At 45.9% G+C, this 22,272-nt stretch overlaps 1 protein-coding gene across 1 annotated transcript in view; it reads left to right on the top strand.

The window, feature by feature from the left end:
- The first annotated feature begins 9,889 nt into the window (after window positions 1-9,889).
- The window catches only part of TRIM29 (tripartite motif containing 29), a 23,581-nt gene continuing 11,198 nt past the window's right edge, over window positions 9,890-22,272 (top strand). Inside the window, exons 1-4 of the mRNA XM_009582944.1 lie at window positions 9,890-10,747; window positions 18,356-18,451; window positions 19,688-19,921; window positions 20,235-20,433. Coding sequence (XP_009581239.1) covers window positions 9,890-10,747; window positions 18,356-18,451; window positions 19,688-19,921; window positions 20,235-20,433 — 1,387 coding nt within the window. The remainder of the gene's footprint in view (window positions 10,748-18,355; window positions 18,452-19,687; window positions 19,922-20,234; window positions 20,434-22,272) is intronic.

Below are 22,272 nucleotides of genomic sequence, written 5' to 3'. Positions count from 1 at the left end.
ATGCATGAGCTTTTGGGCCCTCTGGGTGCTGGGCACTTTCCAAAGCTCACATGCAGCTGCAACAAAAGAGTTCTCCAACCTGACCGGCCATCCTGTTCTGCGGGGCCGGCAGGCAGTCGTAGTGACAGTGCTGGCTGACACACAGGGAGCATGGCAGATGCCTGGCCTGAGGCTGTGCCCCTTGCTGCTGGTGCTGCCAGTGTCAAGTCTGCTACCTTGCACCTTGTTATGGGCACTTAACTCACCACGGACAGCTGCTACCGCAGTGACAGAGCTGCCACCAAGTCCAGAGGAGAACTCCACATGCTAGCCACACAGAAAGCCCTGCCCTGGGGGGGCAGGTGAGAGGACGGGATGGACACACAGGAATCAGTGGGCAAGGATGCAGCGGGTGGCCGTGCCTGTGCCACCAAGACGACCATTCTCTCTCCTGACTTTGAATTAGGTCCTGCTGCAGGGGTTTCCTGAGCTGGAGAACCCTTCAGAGGTTTGTTTTGCTGGGTGGAGGTGGAGAGGGGAACAGCTTTTTCTGCCACCAGGCGACGTAGGAGTGGAAGGAAGATGGCAGGAAGGTGGGGGCTGGTTACAGGGAGGCTGTGGGGGGGATTCAGGGTGCAGGTGACCCTCTGGGCTGCCTGGAGCAGCAAGGATGCATCTGGAGAGAGGCAGGAGCTAGGACAGAGAGCTGGGATAGCAGGATGAGAGGTGAAGTCCCAGCTCCTGCCATTTAACTGTGGAGCTTGAAAGAAGGTATAAACAGGTGCTGAAGGACTGTGAGCTCAGTGCCAGTGACGTAAGAGCTACCACGATCAGCCTGTCCCCAGATCCTTTCCAAGGCAAACATCAGACGTTTTCCATCAGTCACTGCTCTCCTTGGATGCCAAATTTCACTCCCATTGTGCAAGCCAGGGCTGGTGTCCACATGCTCCCGTTGAATTGCAGATCCCTTCCCAAGCCCCGAACACTGAGCAGCCCCTGACAGGAGCAGATAAGGGACGTAGGAAGACAAGCTGTGTTCAGGACTGCCTGCCCCCTGCTCCCATCTCCATCTGAATGCCAGCAACCAAAATATGGTCTCCGCACCATTGCCTGGAGAAAAGTAGCCTTGCTGGCCTTTCTTGCAGCTTGCTACTCCTGTTGTTTTCACCTGGAGAAGGGGGTGGTATGACACAGTTGTTTCCCAGGCAGTTGCCACCACCCTAAAACCAGAGGGTGGGATTCGGCTGCAGAGGGATAATGCTGACCAAGGACAAGCAAGTCCAGGCAAGGCACGCAGCAGAGCGCCGCTCCTGATGACTAAGAGTGGCAGATGCTAACCCTCCTCGAGGTCTGGTCCTGACCCTCGCCCTGCCTCAGCCTCTGTCAAGTTATCCTGTATTTATGGCAGAGAGTAAGGGAGGCTCAGGCCCCAGGTTCACTCTCTTATCTAGCTTCTGTGTTTCTCTCCCAGAATTGTTGACTTTTTTCTCCTTCTCCCTTCTTTTCCCAGTGTTTTCCCTCTTCTTTGTCTCTCCCCCTTCACCTCCATCTCATTTTTCTTTTGCTGTCCTATTTTTTTCTTCTGTATTTATAGAGGAAGGGAAGAGGGGAGTAAATCAAGACACATGCGTGCACACACACACACGCTGGATATTTGTCTTGCTCAGTCACAGAGTGAATAAGCGTCCTTGTTTCAACATGTTTTGCCATTTAACTTCCCAGGGGCTTTTCAGAATAAGAATTCCTCTGAACGACCAGACACAAGAGCTGAGCTCACAGTCATTTGCTGTGCGTGGTGGCCTCATTCCTCAGGCTTCCCCCTGTCCTGCACTCCCATTTCCAGGAAGCCAACAATGACACAGACCAGGGCCCACCCACCGCCTCCCCTAAAGCCTCCCCGGCAGGCAGGGAAGCCAAGCAAGGTCAGGCTGCAGCTCCCCAAGTGCTGAGCTGTGCCCTGGCATGATGGAGCAGCAGCCCTCACATGAGCAAAACCTCCAACAGAGGCTTCTGCGCAGGGCAGAAGCCACGGGCAGCGGAGACCTTGCCTGCTGGGGTTCTTCCACATCCATGGGACTGCTCAGACCAGCCCTGCTGCCCTGGGTGGGTGATGGCTCCCTGTCCCCTAAGTAACTTCCCTGCAGGGGGGCCCATCTCAGGAGGCTGAGCCTTCCACAGAGAGAGCTGACTCGAGACACTGAGGCTCTTGCAAGAGGCAAAGAAAGATTCAGGGGAGACGGCACTTGCTCTTAGCGAGGAAGACACTGACCTGATCCTACAAGCTGATCCCACAAGCCCACGAGCTTGCCGTCACCCCCAGCCCCTCACAGCACCTGGACCATGAACAAGCACAGCGTAACGGGAGGAAGCATCTACCACCTCCTCTGCCACACCTGCAGCACTGCTTGTGGGACAGAGGTTGCCCCATCCTGCTCTCCCTCCCGCTGTGCTAGGCTGCTCGGTGGTCACGCAAGCCTGGACACCTCGGGAGGGACAGAGCCACAGTTTCTGTCTCCAGGGCAGGTCAGGGCAAGGAGTGCTCCTCCATGCACAGCTCACCGTGCTACCCTTACTAGAAACAACCACTGCCTGGAGGGAAGCTTAGCTTGATATTGCCAAATACAGAGGATTTCAGAGTAGTTTGTGTGTTAGGGAGGGTCTATTAATAGCTCTATTTTTCTTCTTTCCCTGCCTGTCCTTGTTCTGCTCTTCTTTACCCATCCATGTTTCCCCTCTTTCTCTCCACCTGCCTCCTCCAGGCTCAGCACCATGAGTCACACCTCGTCCCATCAGCTTCACCTGTTTTCACTCCGAGACCTCACCAGGGAGCTGCAACTTTGATCTCGCGAAGGCAGACTCTGCACTGAGAGGGAAGCTGGAGAACAGCTGTCACCCTGGGAGAGCGCAGATGCTTGGAGGGGGGGATGGGGAACCATGGGATTGCAGAGAAGGCAATGACCTTTAGAAAGAGACTAAGGAGGAGCAAGTAGTGATGTTCCTTATAACCACCTTCTATCACCCATCACCTAATGCAAAGTTTCTTCCAGCTTCATTAGCACAGAGCCTCTGGTGTCACGCCTCCTATAGCTCACGATGTGGACTTGCCAAGTCTCTCCCATCACAAACAAAACTCTTACCAGTGGTACTTTCAACCCTTTCCCAGCCTGGGCTCCATCCCACAGCACCTCTCTCCCAGTCTAGGACCCCAGATACAGCTGTATAACAAGCTTAATCAGCACAGCTCTTCAGAGGGAGAGAAACTGGCCCTCTGCTCAGGGAGGAAAGAACCATACAGGAGCCTTTCCCATCTGCTGACACACTCTGCCAGAAACCACTTCAGTGGCTCAGCTACTGGAACTGTATCTCATGGCTCAGTGGAATAGGCTCAAGAGGGGAAACAAGTTTTAAGCAATGGGACAGGGACAAAAAGGTCTCTGTTTGGGGATTTCCAGTCTCTGCGTTTGGCTTGCTGGAAAATCAACGTTTTTCAGCTTTGGCAGGCCTTAGTTTCCTGAGGCATGAGATAGATATGGCATTCTCTTGCCTTGCACAGTTTGGTGCAGGACATTTTTTGCTGAGATGCAAAGCCATAGAGAACTAGACCTAATTTGCTGCTGGGGACAATAGCAAATTATGCTAAAAGTTATAATTTCCAAGCATCAGAGAAAAAAGAGTATCCTCACAGAAGAGTACACAAAGAGATCCTTGGGGCTATAGACCCACGCTAGCACCTATGCCCCAGGACCAAATCTTTTTCTGGAAGGAGTACAATCTATTGCAGCTATCCAGATACCAATAAATTCAGTTCTGCCAGCTGCAAATGAGGGAATGTTTTGTTACTTCTTCTACAGCCCCCAAAACCACAAGATTATACGAACTCTCAATTTTACATGAATAGTATCTGTCTCTTCTAGTATGCTTTGTTCCCAAAGATCCCAGAGCACTTTAGAAGACTATCAACAAATTGGAGCAGAACAGAGAACAGAATCACGATCTCCCAAGTTCACATGTGGAACCATCCACAAAATCATATCTGCATGGTTACTGAGTCTGACTTGAAAACTCCAAAGAAGCCAAAAGAGAATATACCATCCTACAGCAGAAAGTAAAAAAGCTCCAGTGGTCCTTGCCAATCCAGGTAAGGAATATTCCTGATCCCAAATCTGGAGATCGTGTTTTAGTGCTGAGCAGACACCTGAGAGGTGCAACCAGCTCCACCCAACTTCCCCATCTCAGGTTGTGCCAATCTCCAGTGCATGAAAAGGAGGTGGAAAAGAAAACAAAAACTGAAAACCAATGACACAGAAACCAAGTTAATCATCAAAGAGGGGGGAAAAAAAATCATTCCTGGCCTCTACAGGCAACCAGCAGAAGCCTTGAAACACAGGCTTAATTAATTAATTAAAAACAATATGAACATGGTGCAACAAGTCTTGTAAGCACATTGAAGGCATGCAGTATCATCCATACACTGTTATGCAACGTGTTGACGACTGTAGCAAGCTCATCCTGAATCCAGTTCGGATCCTGGTGCCCATGACTGTTTCAAAGGCCATCCCTGAACTCTGCTCCTGTGATGTCTAGAAATCATCTTCTAATTTCTAGCCTGTATTTTTTAATGAACAAATTTACCCTATTTGATCTTACACTAGCACTGTCCTTTAATTCAAATAGATTTCCCTCTTTAGCTGGTATTCCCTTTCCTGTCCTCCACATGAATTTAATGCTGAGTAGTCATTTTCCCCTTCAGCCTTTTCAAAGATGAAGACTCAACATAACCACTAGAAAGGGGTCCTCCCCCAGGCAGCACATATCCTCCAGTTAATGCCCTTGTCCTGTCACACACCCTCTCACTCTTTCAGTGAATCACCCTCCCTTCTGCACACTCACTGAGTATCGTCGTTACACAATGGGCATTTATATCCTTCCTGTAACTTGTTTCAATAATTAAGATTCCCCATGGTCCAGCTCATAGCCTGCAGGCCTGATTTAAGCCCTAGGAAGCTTGTGTTTGCCCTGCCATGGTACCCTGGAGGAGCTATTCAGATGCTCACATTACCCTAAAAATCCGAATCTTCGTATCTGAAGCCAGGTCCTGGACATCTTCACTGAGCTCTCACTTCAGCATGCCCCCTAACGTGAAAATGCATCCCCCAAATAACTGGATCCTCCTGGTTCAGTTTTCCATCCCTTCATCACCTACTCTGGGACACACAGCTGATTATCACATGGAGGCGGTGAGCCCAAATTGTCACAAATATCTGAACTTAAGTTTATGCCATATAAATTGAGTCTATCTTATATAAATCACAGTTCTGAGAGTATCTGTAGATCTGCTTTAAGCACACCTGCAGCATTGTTTTTTCCCCATGTGCTCTATACCAGGATAGCTCTACCGATCTATCTGGATGCATTGCTGACTGAATCTGATATGTGTGAAAGCAACACGAAGCCTTGAACTCGTTCTGCCTGCTCTGCTGTTACGCTAGGAGCTGGTTAACGCATGGTCATTGCTCAATGGCATCTACATGCTTGACGGACTGATTTCCTGTGCTTTCTTGTCGCAGGAATGGCGTGCATGCCTTTCAGCGTAACGTTTTCCGAGCTGTGGACTTGTTTTATATAAAGGTGTAAGAAATGAGAAAGGACTGAAAATACGTAGGATGTGAAAGGGAATGTGGATTAGTGGGTAGAGCACAGAGTAGGCAATTAACAGACAGGTTCCCCGCTCCTAGTTTGGTTGGAGTAGTTGTGAGAACTGGGGCCAGTGAATCATGGGCTGGTTGATCTAATTCTCTATGACTCTCCATGACTTCATCAGTCATTGGTGTTTGAAACTCTGCTCCGGAGCCTGTCTAGAGGAGTGCCCTGGGGTTGGCTTAACTGTTTCTATTCTATTTAGTTTGAAATGGACCCAATTTTTTCACTTTTTCCATCCTGGGGAAGTTTATTTTTTTTTAGGTACCTACCTATAAAGATTTTTGTGCAGCACATTGCGCAGCGGAAACACTTTAGTACAAGCAATACTACCCAAACTTACTGGTGTATATGCAGTGAAAAAAATGAAGTTCAAAACAAGAACAAATGCATCATGGAATATTAAAAAAAAAAAATCAAGGATTTAGACGGGTCATAATCATGAAAAATAAGAGAACAAGCAAGCAAAAAGGCTGCATAGCTATTTCAGGAAAAAAGTTTCATTTTTGCTGAAAAATTTCAGTCAGTGCCACAGGACGTGCCTCAGTTTCCCTAATTGCTACATGGGGTTAGCAACCCAGACCTATTTTGCAAAGGTGTTGTCAAGTTTAATTTGTGAACCTTTGAAAAACGCTCCGAGTTTTTCAGATGAAAGGCACTGCAGATGCCAAACGTGGGTGTATACTCTGAGTCAGAGGCATAGACATGGGCATACTGTGTGATCGGCTTGACGCAGTGCACTAGATAGGAGACAGTTGTCCTCTGCAGGAAATGTAGGGATAGCTGGTGCAAAAATCACAGATGATGCTTACACAAGTGTGAACTCATGCTATAGAAATCAGGAGCCACCCTCTGGGAGGTGCAAAGATAAAGCCTGCAATAAAGAGACGTCCAGTCTGTACTTTACTTCGGCTTCTAAATTGCCTGAAATACATGCGCAGAAGTCTTCTAAATATGGTTGAGAACTAAAGCACAAACTGTCTAACAAACTACCTTTAAGTAACAAACTGCCCTTTAACTCCGGTAGTCCTCCTGTGATTCCCAGGCAGAATTAGCCAACATTGGCAGTGGTTACAAGCACCAGTAAGACCACGTGCACCTCAAGTTTCAGACAGGTGTGAACAGTAGATTTCCCAGGAGAGGCCAGAAATAACAAGAGAGAGGTGGGCCCAACTGCAAACAATGTTTTGGCATGAAAAAGACATGATTAGGTGTGATGAGGTGCAGAGAGATGATGGGGAAAAGAGTGGGCTTGGCCTTTGGCTACGGAGCAAAGCTGCAGTCCCAGGACGCGTGGCAGCAGAGGTGATGCATTTAGCTCTTGCTGGTCACACGTGGGCCCGTCATGGTTTCACAGGTGTTTGCAAGCAGGACGTGCCCAAGGCGCTAATGCCAGGCATGTGGGATGCTGTGAGAGTGAGCTGAGGTTGAAAGGGGACCAGTGAAAGTGGCATTACACAGATGTGACTGGCAACAGCAGGGAATGTTCCTTACGCACATGTGAGTGACATCCTTTCTTTCTTTCTGCAAACGCGAGGGAGGTTCAGCCCAGACTACTGGCAAACAGATTCTTCTTCAAGAAATCCAGTTTGCACTTGGCTCCATTAGTCTGTATGTGTGTATATGCACATGACCTCCCTCTTTCTGTCTGACACAGAGCATTTAAGCTGAGGATTCTCCAAAATTAAGCAGCAAGGACAGATGCCACCCAAGCTATTCAAAAGCCAAAGCAGAACCTGCAGCTTTATGGAACATACGAACTGTCACGAGGGCTGACAACAACCCATCCGAGTCTGCTTGGAGCAGCATTAGATGATAGACATTACAATGTCTTACATCTCAAGTATGGCCATACTTCACCAGTACTGCAACAAACAGAGGAGCTAAAGCCATGGCTGGCATCAGGGTAGGTTGGGCAAAGCACGGCTGTAACCTGACTTACTGGAGGGTCCCAGTCTTGTATGTGCCTCTGCATGGACAGAAGAATCAATAATAAACCTCTTCCTGAGCCCAGTTACTCCCAAGTCTGCCTGGAATAACTGGATTAAACTCATTTACTCTGGATTTGCTTCAGTAAAACCAAGATGAAAAAATCTAGTCCTTAATCTTTTGACTGCCTTACCTATTCCCAAATCTTAACAAAGCGTTAGAAAAACAAGAGAAACCAAGGCCATGTTCTTCCAAGTTACACCTCTTCATTTAGCTGTTTTTTGTTTCTTAAGTATTAATGCTAGCTTGGAAAACCTCTGCGAAGTCTTTTTTGTACACGTGAGAACAGGTACCTCCACCCTGCAGTATTTTTAATTACTTGGAGATCTATACAGCTGTTGATGTTACAAAGATCAGCTCAGCCCAGGAAGCCGGGGGAAAGAAATAGATATACGTCAGCCAATCTCTATATTTTATGAAATTTGTTTTTAAAAAATAGCATTACCTTTTCCTATGCCAGAGAATGACTTCTGACTCACGAAAGACTATGGTCCTATTAATAAAAAACCTGTCCATTAGAAATGCAAAAGGCACGGCCTTTCCCAACAGCTGTTATCCAAAAAAATAGCATATACGGAATAATTTCTCACATTAGAGAGAGCCATACTGACATTCAGGTAGTAAGAGGGGCTGGATCCACGAGCCAGGAGTCCCAACTACATTTCAGCTGAAGAGAAAAAAATTTTCTCTTTCCTTTTCTCTCATTTTGCACAGACAAAGCCCTTAGAAACCGTATCTGTAAGACAGGCGCTTCCTTGCTATCTCATTCTCATATCAGATCCAAAATGTATGCTGTTCCTGGTTTGGGCTGCACCTCTATTTCCTCCACACCTAAAAAAGAGCTGCAAAATGCAGACCTGGATTTTTCCTCCACTACTTAGGACATTTCCAACCGGGGGTTTGTTACAGATTTATAATGAGAAATTATTACAGGCTAAAAATCACATTCTCCAGCAACACCACCATTGCATTCTGTGAAAATTAAATTAAGCACGAATCTTAGGCATGGTTAATTTACACCCTGGGCATTAATCTCAGAGCAATCTCACTGAAATTCAGAGCATAATCTACGCTAAATTGATATGATATGAGTGGAAGATCAACCTCCTTCTTTTGAAGGTGATGCAATTCACCAGTGCTTATAGAGAGCCTTTTTCTTCTGAAATCCTCTGTGATTCCAACAAGTTGAACATTTCCCAGGAATATAGCTAGTGGAACAGATCTCTTTTTAAAACTCTTTCTCAGTTCTTCTTTCTTGCAAGCGATATTTTGGCCATCTAGCTGTAAAATATTTCCTCTTCCAACGTATGTCTCTCAGTTCAGTGGACATTTATGAGAAGAGATACATAACATACACCTGAACCCTTATCTCAGTGAAAACTTGCAATGAAATAGGCAATGGGGGTTGTATTCTACTAGTCACCTTAGTGGAGATTGCATGGCCCGTGGGAAAAACAGGACTAGCCAATTCTCACTCCAGGTCAGCTGTGTTCTTCTGATACATGGTTGGGCTATTTTCAGGTCTAGATGGATGGACCTTGCACAAACCCAACATCAAAATAAAAATAAAGATAATAGGGTCTTTGAACCCCAGTATTATCCATATGTTTCCCCTCCCTGTCCTACTGAATACAGTAAACCCTCAGGGGAACCCAGTTTAAGAATGCTTTATTCTAGGCGTTCATTGTTAATTACAACCATAATTATTTTTGTGCATGTGTATGACCCAGTTAACAAACCCATCTTCGGCATCTCATGGTCTCTCCGACCCTGCCCATCTCTGCAAGGAGGTAACCTCAGCTCCTGGCAACAATGAGCAAAATTATTTTTGAAACAAGCGGTCGAACTGGTTGCTACATCTTAATGAAAATGAGTTTTTTTAAAAAAACATTTCTATGTGTATAAACAGCCCTTCCTCCCAAACCTGGTTAGACAAGAATGTTGCTGGGTGTGGACTGCCTTGTATAATTAACTGCACAGCTGTAGCTTCTGATCCCTGGTAACGTCTGTTTCTTTCTTTCTCCCTGTGTCTACCTAGCATAATCCAGGCGTTCTCCTCCTCCTTGCAGGAGCTCCAGGTGCGTCACTTGGGCAGAAACGTTCCTGCATTCCACCGTCATTCCTTGCTGAGACGACTGGGCAGACATACCAACTTTGTAGAGGGCTGAGAGACAGGAACTGGAGGAAAGACTGAGCAGTGAAGCCAATTCGCCCTGTTTAGATGATGGAAACGGGGAGTGCAGCAAGGACAAATGGTACCACTGGGAAGCCAGAGGATGTGAAGAGTCCATCTGCCCCCAAAAAAGAAGAAGAAGTGAAGAAGACCACAAACCCTGGTGGAGGTGAGAAGGAAGCTCTGAAGGGCACTGGCGGTGCTTCTTTGGAGACAGGACAAATCAAGAGCTCCCTCTTCTCTGGGAGTGACTGGAAGAGGCCCATCATTCAGTTTGTGGAGTCGTCCGATGAGAAGAGATCAACCTACTTCAGCATGGATTCAGCAGATTCAAAGAAGATGCAATATGCCAGTGGACAGATAGGAGACATGAGGAGACCACCCCTCTCCTTTGCAGAGAAAGGTGATCTCAGGAAGTCCCTCTTCTCCTTGGATTCCAAAAAGAGCTTCCTGCCTAGTGAAGGGGAAGGGAGGAAGTCGTTGTTCTCTGGGGGGCAGATGGGGGACCTGAAGAAAACTTCCCTCCCTCTGGTGGAGACAGGGGACCTGAGAAGATCCACCTTCAACAAGCCTGACAGAGCAGCTGGGTCACGGCCCAGGGTGAAGCTCGAGGATGTTCTGTGCGATTCCTGCATCGATAACAAGCAGAAGGCCGTGAAGTCCTGCTTGGTGTGCCAGGCTTCCTTCTGTGAGCTGCACCTCAAGCCCCACCTGGAGGGAGCAGCTTTCCGGGACCACCAGCTCCTGGACCCCATCAGGGACTTTGAAGCAAGAAAATGCCCTGTGCATGGGAAGACCATGGAGCTGTTCTGTCAGACAGACCAGATGTGCATCTGCTACCTCTGCATGTTCCAGGAGCACAAGAACCACAGCACAGTGACAGTGGAGATCGAGAAAGCGGGAAAAGAGGTAATGCTCTTTTTATTGCACGTTCCCATCAGTCTTTCCAATGGACCTCAATATTACACGACAGCTTTTGCTCTCCCACCTACAGTCTCTCCTAAAATCACATCTGCAATGTAATTCTGGGATGCAGGGGTGGTGGATGGGAAGTGTTTAGCGGAGAACTGATATTGCCTAGGTTCTGCTGCAATGGGATTGTTGTTCTCCTAATGGCTGGTGACAGCAGCACAGCACTGGTGGTGTGTAGCAAACTGGGTTGGGGGGGGGCGTTGGAGAACCTGGTTTCACCACTGACTTTCAGCAGAAGCTGCATCAAAGCCCTACATGCTAAGTTTTGAAAAAACTGTCTCAAGTTTTGACAGTGTTTGTGTAGTATAACCCACAGCCAGAAAGGTGGGGCTTTGCTCAAGTTCAGGACCTCGAAAATACAGGTAGTCAGATCAGTGGCTGCTCAAGTTACTAGTGGCTGCTAGGTTACTATTGAAAATTGCCACCTCAGCTACTTAGAGTGAGATTATGGCTTTTTGTTTTTCTTTTCTTTTCTGTTACGGATATAATGGTGTCAAGCCCCACCTATGGAAAGGGTCTTTTGAAGCTTAGATGAAGAAAAAATCCTGGTGCAAACACAAAACATTATGATTTCCCCTGAAGTGTTACTACAATAGGTTCAGAGGATGGACATCTCATGCTGTTTGCTTTCTGGGTGGATGTATGATTATTCCACTAGTTCTAGTCAAGATCAGGGTATCACCATGTTCGGTGCTGTACATCCCCATAGGAAGGGCATGTCCTGGCCTAGAGCCCTTCTGATCTAAGCAGGTGGGACAGGAGAGATTACAGAAAGCAGACCCATGAAGCGGTCATGTAAAACAATTTGCCTAGAATCACAGTCCATGACAGAAACTGGAAGGGCACTAAGATCTGCTAAATCCTAGTCTTAGGCACAGCCCAAGCCAGCGCTCTGATGTGGTGAACAGGCAAATACACGTACCCGCTGTTGGAAATTCTTGAGTTACCCACTGTTGGAAGAACAGTTTAACTCTTTCTGAGGTGCTAGGAAGATTTATCTCATAAGGCTGAAAGAGCATCTTATCTAGAGCTTATCTCTGTCTTCCTGTACAAATTTTTGGTCTTTTCTTGCAATGTCATTTCTAACTTGCAGCCTTACTGAAACCAGACAAGGTTTCTTCCATGTCTCAGACAGTCTTTCTTAAGGAAATTCCTGCAGGGCTCACTAGCCTGCTGTTTGTTTCATAATTGCTTGTTCTTGTGTTTTGGTGTCAGCTCTGAACATAGCATATGCTTAACTCTCGTAAAGCTGTCCAGTGTCTGCCAGGTTGTCCAATTCCTCTTAGCCGTTTCTACTGAAAAGAGGTTAACAGTTGCTCCCTGAGAAACCAAAGCTGGCCAGAGCCTTCTTCCTGTAGTTGGAATGGATCTAGGAACACCTTGCTTTTAAAGAGGCAACTATAGCTGGGCAGAGAAGACTTTACCTGAGATTTAAATTACGTTTGATTTCTTTCTCAGAAGAGAAAGTGCCTTGTGCCACTCTTGTTAGCTCCATGCTTTAGTTCCTGTACTGTCCTGAGCTGTTTCTGCTGCTGCTAAGCCTAAAGGATTTAGGGCTTTATCAAGATGAATCATACACATGTGCAAGTTTCTCCTGACAACGAGTTTTGATCATGTTGTAACTTGAGTGAGTATTCACTCAGACGAAAACCATTAACAGGATAGCTGTTGCTTACAAATGTTTATTCCTAGCCCTGATTTATTCACCATTGGTGGAGCCTTAGCAAGAACCACAAAGAGGAATGAACATTTCCAAGTCCCTTGTGTGCACCACCTATTCTTTTCAAGTCTTGCAAATCAGCCAAGCTGGAATATGACCACAAATTGGAAGAGTGGCAAAGTGTGGCTGCTGCTGCTGGCCTTTGTGGAAAGAATAAGCAAAAAACCCACATCAGGTCAGCCCCATCCCTGCCCCTTTTTCGCAGCTTGGCATCCAAGCAGCTCCAGGATAGCTTTACTGCCTCCAAATTTGCTAACTATGCCACTGGACTGGAGACCAAAATACAGCAATATCCAGACAGACCCTTTCACAGAGTGTTGGTTGTCAAGGAACAATTGGTTTATCTGCAGGGATTTCCCAGTCCCTAGCTATACTGCGGCTCCAAACCTGGAGAGGATTCCAGCAGAACTGGGCGGGGCTTCTATGCTGTGATGCACTTAAGCCTGACTGTCAATCTGGGTGCTCAGCAATTTAGTGGCACAAAACTGTCACATAATTAGCTGTAATATGCTTGTTTTAGGTACACCTATTCCTTTCGTATTGTAAAATTAATGCAGGTTACAGTATCTCTCATGAGTTTATCTTTGCTATAGGCCTGTAGGGAAGAGAGGTGCTGAACTTCAGTGTTGGGAAAGCAAGGGAAAGCTTAAGATCCTCTTGTAGAATTGGGTAGCTCTGCTTGCTCCACGATGCAGACAGAGACAGTCCAGCTTAAGAGAAGAGGAATGCAAACAAGCCAGTATACAGACACCTACTGGTTAGAGCATTTAAGCAAGCAGTGGAAAGCCTGATACATCTCTCTCTGTGGAAGAGAAGAACACAGCAGCATCTTCCACTTTGCAGGAGCCTGGGGTGAGAATCAGTCATCCCCCTTCCTGGTGTGCTGTTGAGCAGACACGAGTGAAAGACACAGGGGGTCAGACGGAAACAACTTGGCAGGGAAGACAGAGACATTTTTTCTGAGTTTCCACCCAGTGGTGTTTGCGTATTTTGCCCAGCAAACCTTTAATACCTTCCCCAGATCCACTTTGCATTAGTTTCCTGCTACAGATTTAAAGGAAAAGTAACACACCCACCAGAATCAGTACAAGAAACAACCAAGAAAAAGTCTGTGAGGCTGGGTAATAACCACACACAGTTGAAAAGTGAGAATTGTCAACAGCAGCTTGCACACTCCAATAAAACTCTCTGGCCAGCTTGATCTATCAGCAGAACTAGAGCCCCCCTTTCAGACAGAATCCTTCATTTTGAAAGGGGATCCTTCATTCAAAACCTGTTTTACAGGCCTATTCTCAAAACGAGACAACTTCACATATGCCTGCCAGTCACAGAGCTGTAAATAACCTGGCGTTACTATCCAGCGCCAGCCTTAGTACTCAGCGTGTCAGGTCGGTTCTAGTGAAAAGCACTTTGATTTTTTTTTCTTTAATTCTTTACCTTTAAAGAAAAGTTCACATTGTACAGCAGGTTTAAAGAGGCAGCAGAAACTGCCATGAAGAAACAGGAGCTGGGTGTTCCTCGTTTCAACAAAGCGACTTTTAAAAGGGGAGACTTCACAGAGTCTGAACTAGGCTTTGAAGTCAACTGTCCACAGAGATGGATCCAGAGGGATTTCCATCTAAGCCGTCTCTGTATTGCTTTCACTGTCTGAAAAGAGAGCAAACAAGAGTGTATCAATGTGCCACTGAAAGGATTTTTGGCCTTTCCCACTGATGCAAAGTTAGGGCACGATGGGGCTGTAAGACCTTATCTACACTAGTTGTGGTTGCTCTGCGGACACAGCTTAAAATAGATGCTCTTTCCACAGAGGTGGTGCAGTTACCTGCAGGATGTTCTTCCTAGCTGGAAGGCTATGGAAGCTGGGCTGCTGCAAATTGTTATTTAGAGTAGGTTTGCCTGTTTGCCTGCATTCTGCATTAATGCCTCTACAGCGAGGGCAGAACCCAAGGAAAATCCACCAGTTTGCAGGTAAGGAATTCTCTTCAAACTGTGCACAGCAGAGAGCCTTTTCTAGCCTCAGCTCATGCAGTGACTAGTGGCATTTTTGCAGGATGCTGGCAGAGTCTCCAGAGATTGTAGCCCACTGACACCCACCTCTGCTTAACAAAAGCTTAGACAGAAAAATGTAATGGCAAAACCAGCAGAAATAATGTCTCAAACGATTTGCTGATTTCTCAGCCATGTCATTTCCAATATGGGCCCTGTACTGGGACACCTAGTTTAAACACTTCTTCTCTAGTTTCATTATTGCATTTGGTTGTTGCTGTCAGGTAATTAGCATAGCTCTTCCAGGCTGGTGACACAGGGGTGTTCCCTGATTCAGGGACTGGGTTCCCAGAGCATTAAGACATGATGATGCTTGTATTGCTGCCTTGCAAAAATAAGTTGCATCATGATGCAAGACTCATAATCGCACATCTCTAGGTCCTTTACAGCACAAGGGCTGGGTTCAGTTGTGGATGTTTAGGTGTACACTCTGAACTTTCACTTAGGCCTCTTGACTGTCCTAATTAACTTAGACTCTAATAGGGGATCCTCTCTTAGCTCAAAGGCTCTCAGTGCCAGCAGTTCTCAACTTGCTATGGTCAAACCAAATGGTCTAGACCTGCATTTCCTAGATCTTCTTCACTGTTATTGTTATTTCTGCACTGTAGGGACTCTCCCCACAATGGGTGGAGCTGCTATATTATCTTTCACTAGGACCTTCTGAACCCCAAGTCTCACCCAATGGATTTGTTCTGGTAGTCCATCATATAAGGGGATCAGGGATTGTTGACCCTGGAGAATCTGAGAAATATGAAGAAAGCTAGGAGAGAAATTTCTTCATAGGGAATGAAGCTGAGAAGTTGACTGTCCCTAGTACCTGTAACCACCCTACTGTAAATGTAACATAGGATATATGTGGAGAGCTAAAGCAATCTTCCAGCCAGCCCCAGACCAAACAGGGCCTTAAAAACATCATGAAATCACCTTTGCTGAACCCCTTACGTTGTGGTCCATCTGCAGAGCATCACTACAGAATCCGCCTCCTTGTGCCCATGTCACCAGTTCTTGTACTATTCCATAGTCTCCCTGGACCTCTTTTTAACATTTTTTCTATGGTAAGACTAGTTTTAATGTTTGTACTATCCTGCAATGAAACACCTCCCTTCACCTCCCTTGCCTTTGTGGGTGTCTGTACTAGTGTTTCCTTTTGCCCTCAGTATGGGCGTTTTAACCCAAGCTGAACCTGGATGACTGTGGTATTTGCATTCCGGCTATTGGAACTATCTCTGTAATTTCCATTTGCAAATCATAATTCTCACTCTAAATTGTAGCGTGGGTCTGCTCTTAAATAGTTGTTACATCCCATCCTAGAGGCACCCAAACTACCTGTCTAGGTGAAGGGATATTATAACTGCAACACGCTGTTAAGAGCTAGCTATCACTTTTGAGCAAGTAATAGTTTGCAAAATTCCTTTGAGACCCATCTTAATTAGAAAGTACTATAAAAATATAATATTGTCATCATGACTTTCCAGCCATCACCTGAAATTTTTTCCTGTTACCTCTCTTTTAAACCCCTTGTGTTGGGGAGTGTCTACGCAGCTGTGAAAGGTCTGCTCTTCTCAAAAAACTCCCTCCAGTCCCTCTCTGTATGATTTCACTCACATTCTTGTCATAAGAACGTCCTGATATTTAGGGATGAGGAGGGAAACAAGACCTCCCATTGCTCAGGAGATTTGCTTTTTACTTTGCTAACGATTAATGCCATCCGGATGTAGCTCTGTGGCTCAAGGAAACAACTTGCATTATAGTGTAATTTCTCACATTGGTTACTGCAGTGCAATGGATATCTGGATCTAAAATGCTTTTATCTCATTGCATTTCCCTGCTGTGCAAAAGTGGTTGCACACCTTTGTGTCTTGATGCAGAGGACATCTCGCAGTGCACATGAGAATGGAGAAAAGCATGCATTCCTCCAAGACACCATCTTGAAAATGTGAAAACTATAGGATCAAGCTCATGCCTTTACTCTCTTGATCAGTAGTAGAGTGAATTTTCTCACCTTGATACCCTTCCATGTCTGCTCTGAACCCCTGTAGAATATGAGCTCATGACTTCATTCAGTTGACTATTGAAGGCTGTTAGGGTGTATGCATAATATTTAGAGGGCCAGTGCCCTCCTAACTCTCCACAAACAAGGACAATGACAATACGAGGATGCAGCTCTACTGGCATTGAGATACCTTTGAGTACATTTCCCTTTTTTGTTCCCCCTTTCTTCTGTTTTATGAGGCAATAAAACAACTATCAAATTGTTTTCCCTCTATAAATAGAGATTTTCTAAATTGGAACAGCTAGAGTCAATGGTTCTCAGATGCAGCTGTGCTTGATTCAAGCTCAAGATGATGTTCAGACACTACAGTGACTGGCACCAAGACAAGAGCCCTGATGGGCTGATTTCCTCAGTCTGAGCTGGTTGACAGTTTGTTGCCTGCTCTTCATCGTGTGATGCTGTTTTCTACTCCTTGAATGGAGAATTGAAAACTTTTAAACTCCCACTCTGAGGGCAACTATGATCACAAGCAAAGACCCAGGTTTTCATGTTGTATTATGTTCTTGGATGGGCGGCAAACCAGCGGGAACTACACCTTGTGTTTTAACAGCAGGGAGACCTCACTATGTTAGCTGCTGTGGGAGTGGATTTATCCATCCCTCATCTCCCCCCTGCCTCTAACTATTGGCCTAAATGTAAGTGCTTTTCAGTAATACAACCATTTGCCAAAGGATCCCACATAAACAGCGAGTTTTCAGAGCTCTTCTAACGCGACATAGCTCAGTTGTGGAATACAGGTAATTTCTGCCAACTGCGTAGTTCCTAAACAGCTCTGGGGAGAAGTGTCCCGTAGCCAGATTGCCTGTAGTTATAGTTGTGCTGTGACCAACCTGTACACACATGAAACACAGAAAGATCTTGAAATGCGTAAACAAACGCTTTGTCATGATCTGTTGGGCAAGGACGTGGTGAATATGAACGACCGAGGGAGGGGTTGCCCAGAGTTAACGGCGCAAGGCATTACTAAGCAGCCAAATCCTGGTCTGATCCAGAGACACGGCATGCACACCAACTGGCATATTACACCAGTGCATGGCTGCCCAGCCCTCCTTGGGCTCCAGTTCTGTGAACTCCCTTGCATGCAATTGTCTCATCTGAGCTGCTCTGGAAAGCCAGTGCAAAACGAAATGCAAATGAATCCCAGTGAAATTGCTGATCTAAGCCAAGCATGGTTGACTACACCTCCTCCCTCCTCCTTTTGTGTTTTTTATTTTTTCCAAGCATTCCCCAGCTTCATCGTAACATGAAAGCTCTCAATTCAGAGCAAATTAATCCACAATCCTGTCTAAACAGAATTCCTGCCGGAGGCATCGTCCTCTTGTTGCAACACTCGTCAAACGTCATTCCGTAATTACATGAAAACTGTTATTGCTGCAGAGGCACACCCTGGGATGGGCCCTTCACTGCATACACAGCTGAATTTTGAAACAGGCCTCTTCCCCCTCCAGCTAATGACTCTAATGTGATTAAAAGCGGCACCATGACGGTAGCCTAGTAGGTGGGTGCTTCTGCTGCTGTCTTTGCTGAGGGAGCTGAATCTCTTGACCCAGCCAGAAGCTGTGGGATCTTGTCCAGTGTCAGCACATGATCTTCATTTCAAGCAGTGCCAAGAACCTGTACCTCCCAGCTGTTATTGTTCAGGGCCAAATGCATAAGTGGAAGCACAGTGCCTCTTTGAAGTAGGCCACCCTCAGCCCCAGTTCATGAGACTTCCCTCTTCTCACAGGCTGAGCTTTCACTGCAGAAAGAGCAACTGCAGCTGAAGATCATTGAGGTAGAAGATGAAATGGATAAGTGGCAGAAGGAGAGGGACCGTATCAAGGTGCGTATGGGATATTCTTTTAAGCTCACTTCTCTGTTTCTCCTGTACTTGTCACTTACCTTTCTTTTTCACTCTCCCCCATCCCTCTCCTTCCTTCCTCAATTTCTCTGACATATCCAGCTCTTGCTCACTCCATTCCTTACCCAGTCTCTATCTCATCACTCTCCAAAACTCACTCATGCCAAATCTTGGAAACAACAACTCCTACTGAAGTCATCTTGCAACACACCCTGCAGGAGATCAAGAAGAGGCAGCGCAGCCTTGTTACAAAATGATCCAAGGCACCTCCCTGCTTTGGGTCCCTTATAGTTCTTCAGTCACCAGTAAGCAGGCTGATTCGGAAACAAAGGTGTGCTGCTTTTTTTCCTGCTAGACCACACACAAAAATAAACTCCAGAAGGGCTCTGGATTGCCCAAACAGAGATAAGGCAACAGGAACAGATGCAGTTACACCAACAAACATCTTGTTTATAAAGGAACAGCTTATTTCCATACTGATATAGGGCTCCTTTTCCCACGCTAAGGGTTAGAATATAGTAATGATGTTTTTTTTTTTCATTTATACCCTAACTGAATAGAGCAGTGAAAACACTATTTGGAGACACCCCAGAAAATTTGCATAATGTTAATAGGCAAAGCCATTCTTCTCCCTTTTATGTGGTACACACACATTGGCTTGCCAGTTCTGCTTTATTATTATTATTACTATTATTACTATTATTATTATTATTGGAAATCTGACCTAGAAATTTTAACTCCGAATATAGTTACATCCACAGTCCTTCTGAGGAATATTTCAGAAGGACCCAGAGGTCAGGTTTGTAGAAAGTGTTTCAGCACCTTTCGTCCTTTGAAATGGTGGGAATATGGTCCTCAAATTCTTGAAGAGCCAGAACCATGATTTAGAAGGTTAAACAGTGTTTTTAAATATCACCTAAGAGTGCAGTTCATTAATTGAAATAAAAGATATGCTCTTATAATCAGGAAGACAGCATGCCCTGTAGATTACACACACAGAATTATTGCAAGAACAAGTATTACTTCTCTTGGCACAACTTTTCTGGTGCTAAGACCTACATACCTAGAGTCTCCATAGTCACAGTCTAAATGCTGAGAATGCTTGGATGTATCCCCCTCTGTATCCCTCTATTAGCAAGTGACTCCGTGAGAAGTTTAATATTTTATTTCTCCTGCGTCTTTCCTGCTACCTCCTCTCTTTGCCCCTTCCGTCCGCAGAACTACACCACTAATGAGAAAGCCACAGTGGACCAGCATTTCAAAGAGCTGATCCGTGACTTGGAGAGGCAGAGGGATGAAGTGAAGGCTGCCCTGGACCAGAGGGAAAAGATTGCATCCGAGAACGTGAAAGAAATTGTGGATGAGCTGGAAGAGAGGGCAAAGCTTCTGCGGGAGGACAAGGAGAACAGGGAGCAGATCCACCAGATCAGTGACTCTGTGCTCTTCCTGCAGGTAACTAAGATCTCCTTTTCCTTTCCTTTTTTCCCATGAGGACAGGCTTTGTCCCAGAGCCAAGTTCAATGCACATGTATGGCAAGAACCAACCCTGACGTTTGAAGCTGACTCTGCTCTGGTAGGTGAAGAATGAATTTAGGCATTTTTTGTAGATGGCTACAGCTCATGGGCAGAACATTTGTCTGCCCCCTCCATCTTTATTGCTCTCCTTTGCACTTCATATTATTTGGAGCCTAGCATTAGCCAGAGCCCTAGGATGTAGCCTGTCTCTTATGTTTCTCAGTAACTTCTCCTCCCTTCTTTTTGTCAGGAGTTTGGGGCTTTGATGCGGAATTACGTCCCCCCTCCATCTCTCCCAACATACAGTGTGCTGCTTGAAGGGGAGAGCATGAGCCCATCTATGGGACTCCTCAGAGATGACCTCCTAAATGTCTGCATGAGGCATGTGGAGAAGATCTGCAAGGCCGACCTTGGCCGCAACTTCATAGAGAGGAACCACATGGAGAATGGTAGAGTATCTGAGATCTGCCCCTTCCCTCCCTCTCTCCCCTGGGCAAAGTCTAGCTCAGAGTCAGAGATGATGAAGTGTGATGAGTGTACTCTCACAGAGGAGAAAGTAAGCAAGGACCTAAGGAAAGTGGGAAAAACACTACCTGTAGCTGAAACTCATTCTAGAATATCAGAGCTATCCTACTAGACCTATATGGGGACGGAGCCAGTTGAACTGCCAGGGTTAGGGAACCCAGGAGCCCAAACTAGCCCCGCTTCCCTGAGTGCTGTTTCACATTATGGCTTTGCAGTGTTTAATTGGTTCAGCCACATCCCGTGTGGGACTTCAGAGCAACACTTCTCTTGGGGGTCAAGAACAGTGACTCTTCCCTCCTGCAAGAGGCCAGCAGGGACACTCTGCCTTCTGCCAGGCTCCAGCAAGCTCCTGCAAGCTTAGCACGACAGCTTCTGTGTGGAAGACTGCACAGATACACTAAGACAACTCAGTGGCTCGCTAGGTAAATTGAGAAGGCAGTGGCAGAAATGTGAATGTAGCCACCCCAGTATGGCAATTTTGAAATCCTGTCATTAGCCTATTTGTACAGCTCGGTTAGCACATTTGCTGTGCTGGTATGACATACCATTTTACAACAGCCCGTTTCAGCCACTGTTTACCTGGCTAGAACATGAAATACCCTGCAAGCACCTGCCACTGAAAATCTAATAACAGATTTTCCAAGTAAAAAGGTCTCCATTTTGGTGTTCAGGTTAAGCTATGACTTGAACCAGCATAACTCTCTCTGATCATGCTCCTCTGCATGTTCCACTAGGGAGAGGTTTGTTTCCTGCCTGCCCTGAGCCAGTGTGTTGAAGGGACGTGCAGTGCCAAATAGTCCCCACGCTTCAGTGATGTTTAAGGATAGGTGATCTTTCTTATGTGAATAGAGAGGTCATGGTCAATACTGCAGCACTGCAAGGAATTTTCTAAGTTTTAGAACCCACTTACTTTCTGTGTCTCCCAATTAGTTCTGCAGAAACGACTTGTCTTGCATCAAGCTCACACATAAGATTAAGAGGACAGGGCACTAGAATGGGACTCCACAACTGAGGTTCACTTCCCAGCTCTCCCACAAACAGCCTTTGTAACCTTAGGCAAGTTACTTAATCCCATGAAATGACCTGTTGCACTAAGAATAATAGGGATCGGAATTAATCATTATCTCACCAGGCTACTGTAAGGATATAATCTATTAATAATTGTGGAACCCCAAATACCAGAACAATAAAGGTCAAGAAGCTAGATAGGTAACGTGAGGATAAATTGCACCCTGCTGTCTAGGAGGACGTGTGACTTGAAAAGATGCAGGAATAATCTCAAGTCCAGTTCGTACAACACAAGCAGCTGAGGAACGCTGCTGCAAATCTGCAAGATCACTGTTATTTCATTCAAATTCACAGTACTCACTAGACATTCCTCCCATATTAATACACCACCTTTTTTCCTGGGCAACAGCCATGCAAATCACTCCAACTTCCTTCCAGAAAAGGCAGATCCACGTTACAAGATGATATGATAAAGAAGGAGGGAAAGAAACAGCCAAAAAACCTCCCCAAACCTCAAAACCAAAAACTCAGACAAAAAGCAGCCTGTTGAAAAAATGCATAGAGGTCAGAACACTGCGGGTTCAGTTATTGGTCAACATGCTAGTGTTTTTCAGAACCTGGGTTTTGTGAATCAGCCTGTCTGGCATTCACAATCTAGAGCAATAAGAATGAAGGTGACATGGGACCAGAGTACATTTAGATCTGTAATAAGAATCACTAGTATTCATCAAGTGACAGTCTGCTGCCTTCCTACA

This window comes from Fulmarus glacialis, unplaced genomic scaffold, assembly GCF_000690835.1.
Source record: "Fulmarus glacialis isolate BGI_N327 unplaced genomic scaffold, ASM69083v1 scaffold25478, whole genome shotgun sequence".
NCBI lineage: Eukaryota > Metazoa > Chordata > Aves > Procellariiformes > Procellariidae > Fulmarus > Fulmarus glacialis.
This window is presented reverse-complemented; position numbering and strand designations above follow the sequence as displayed.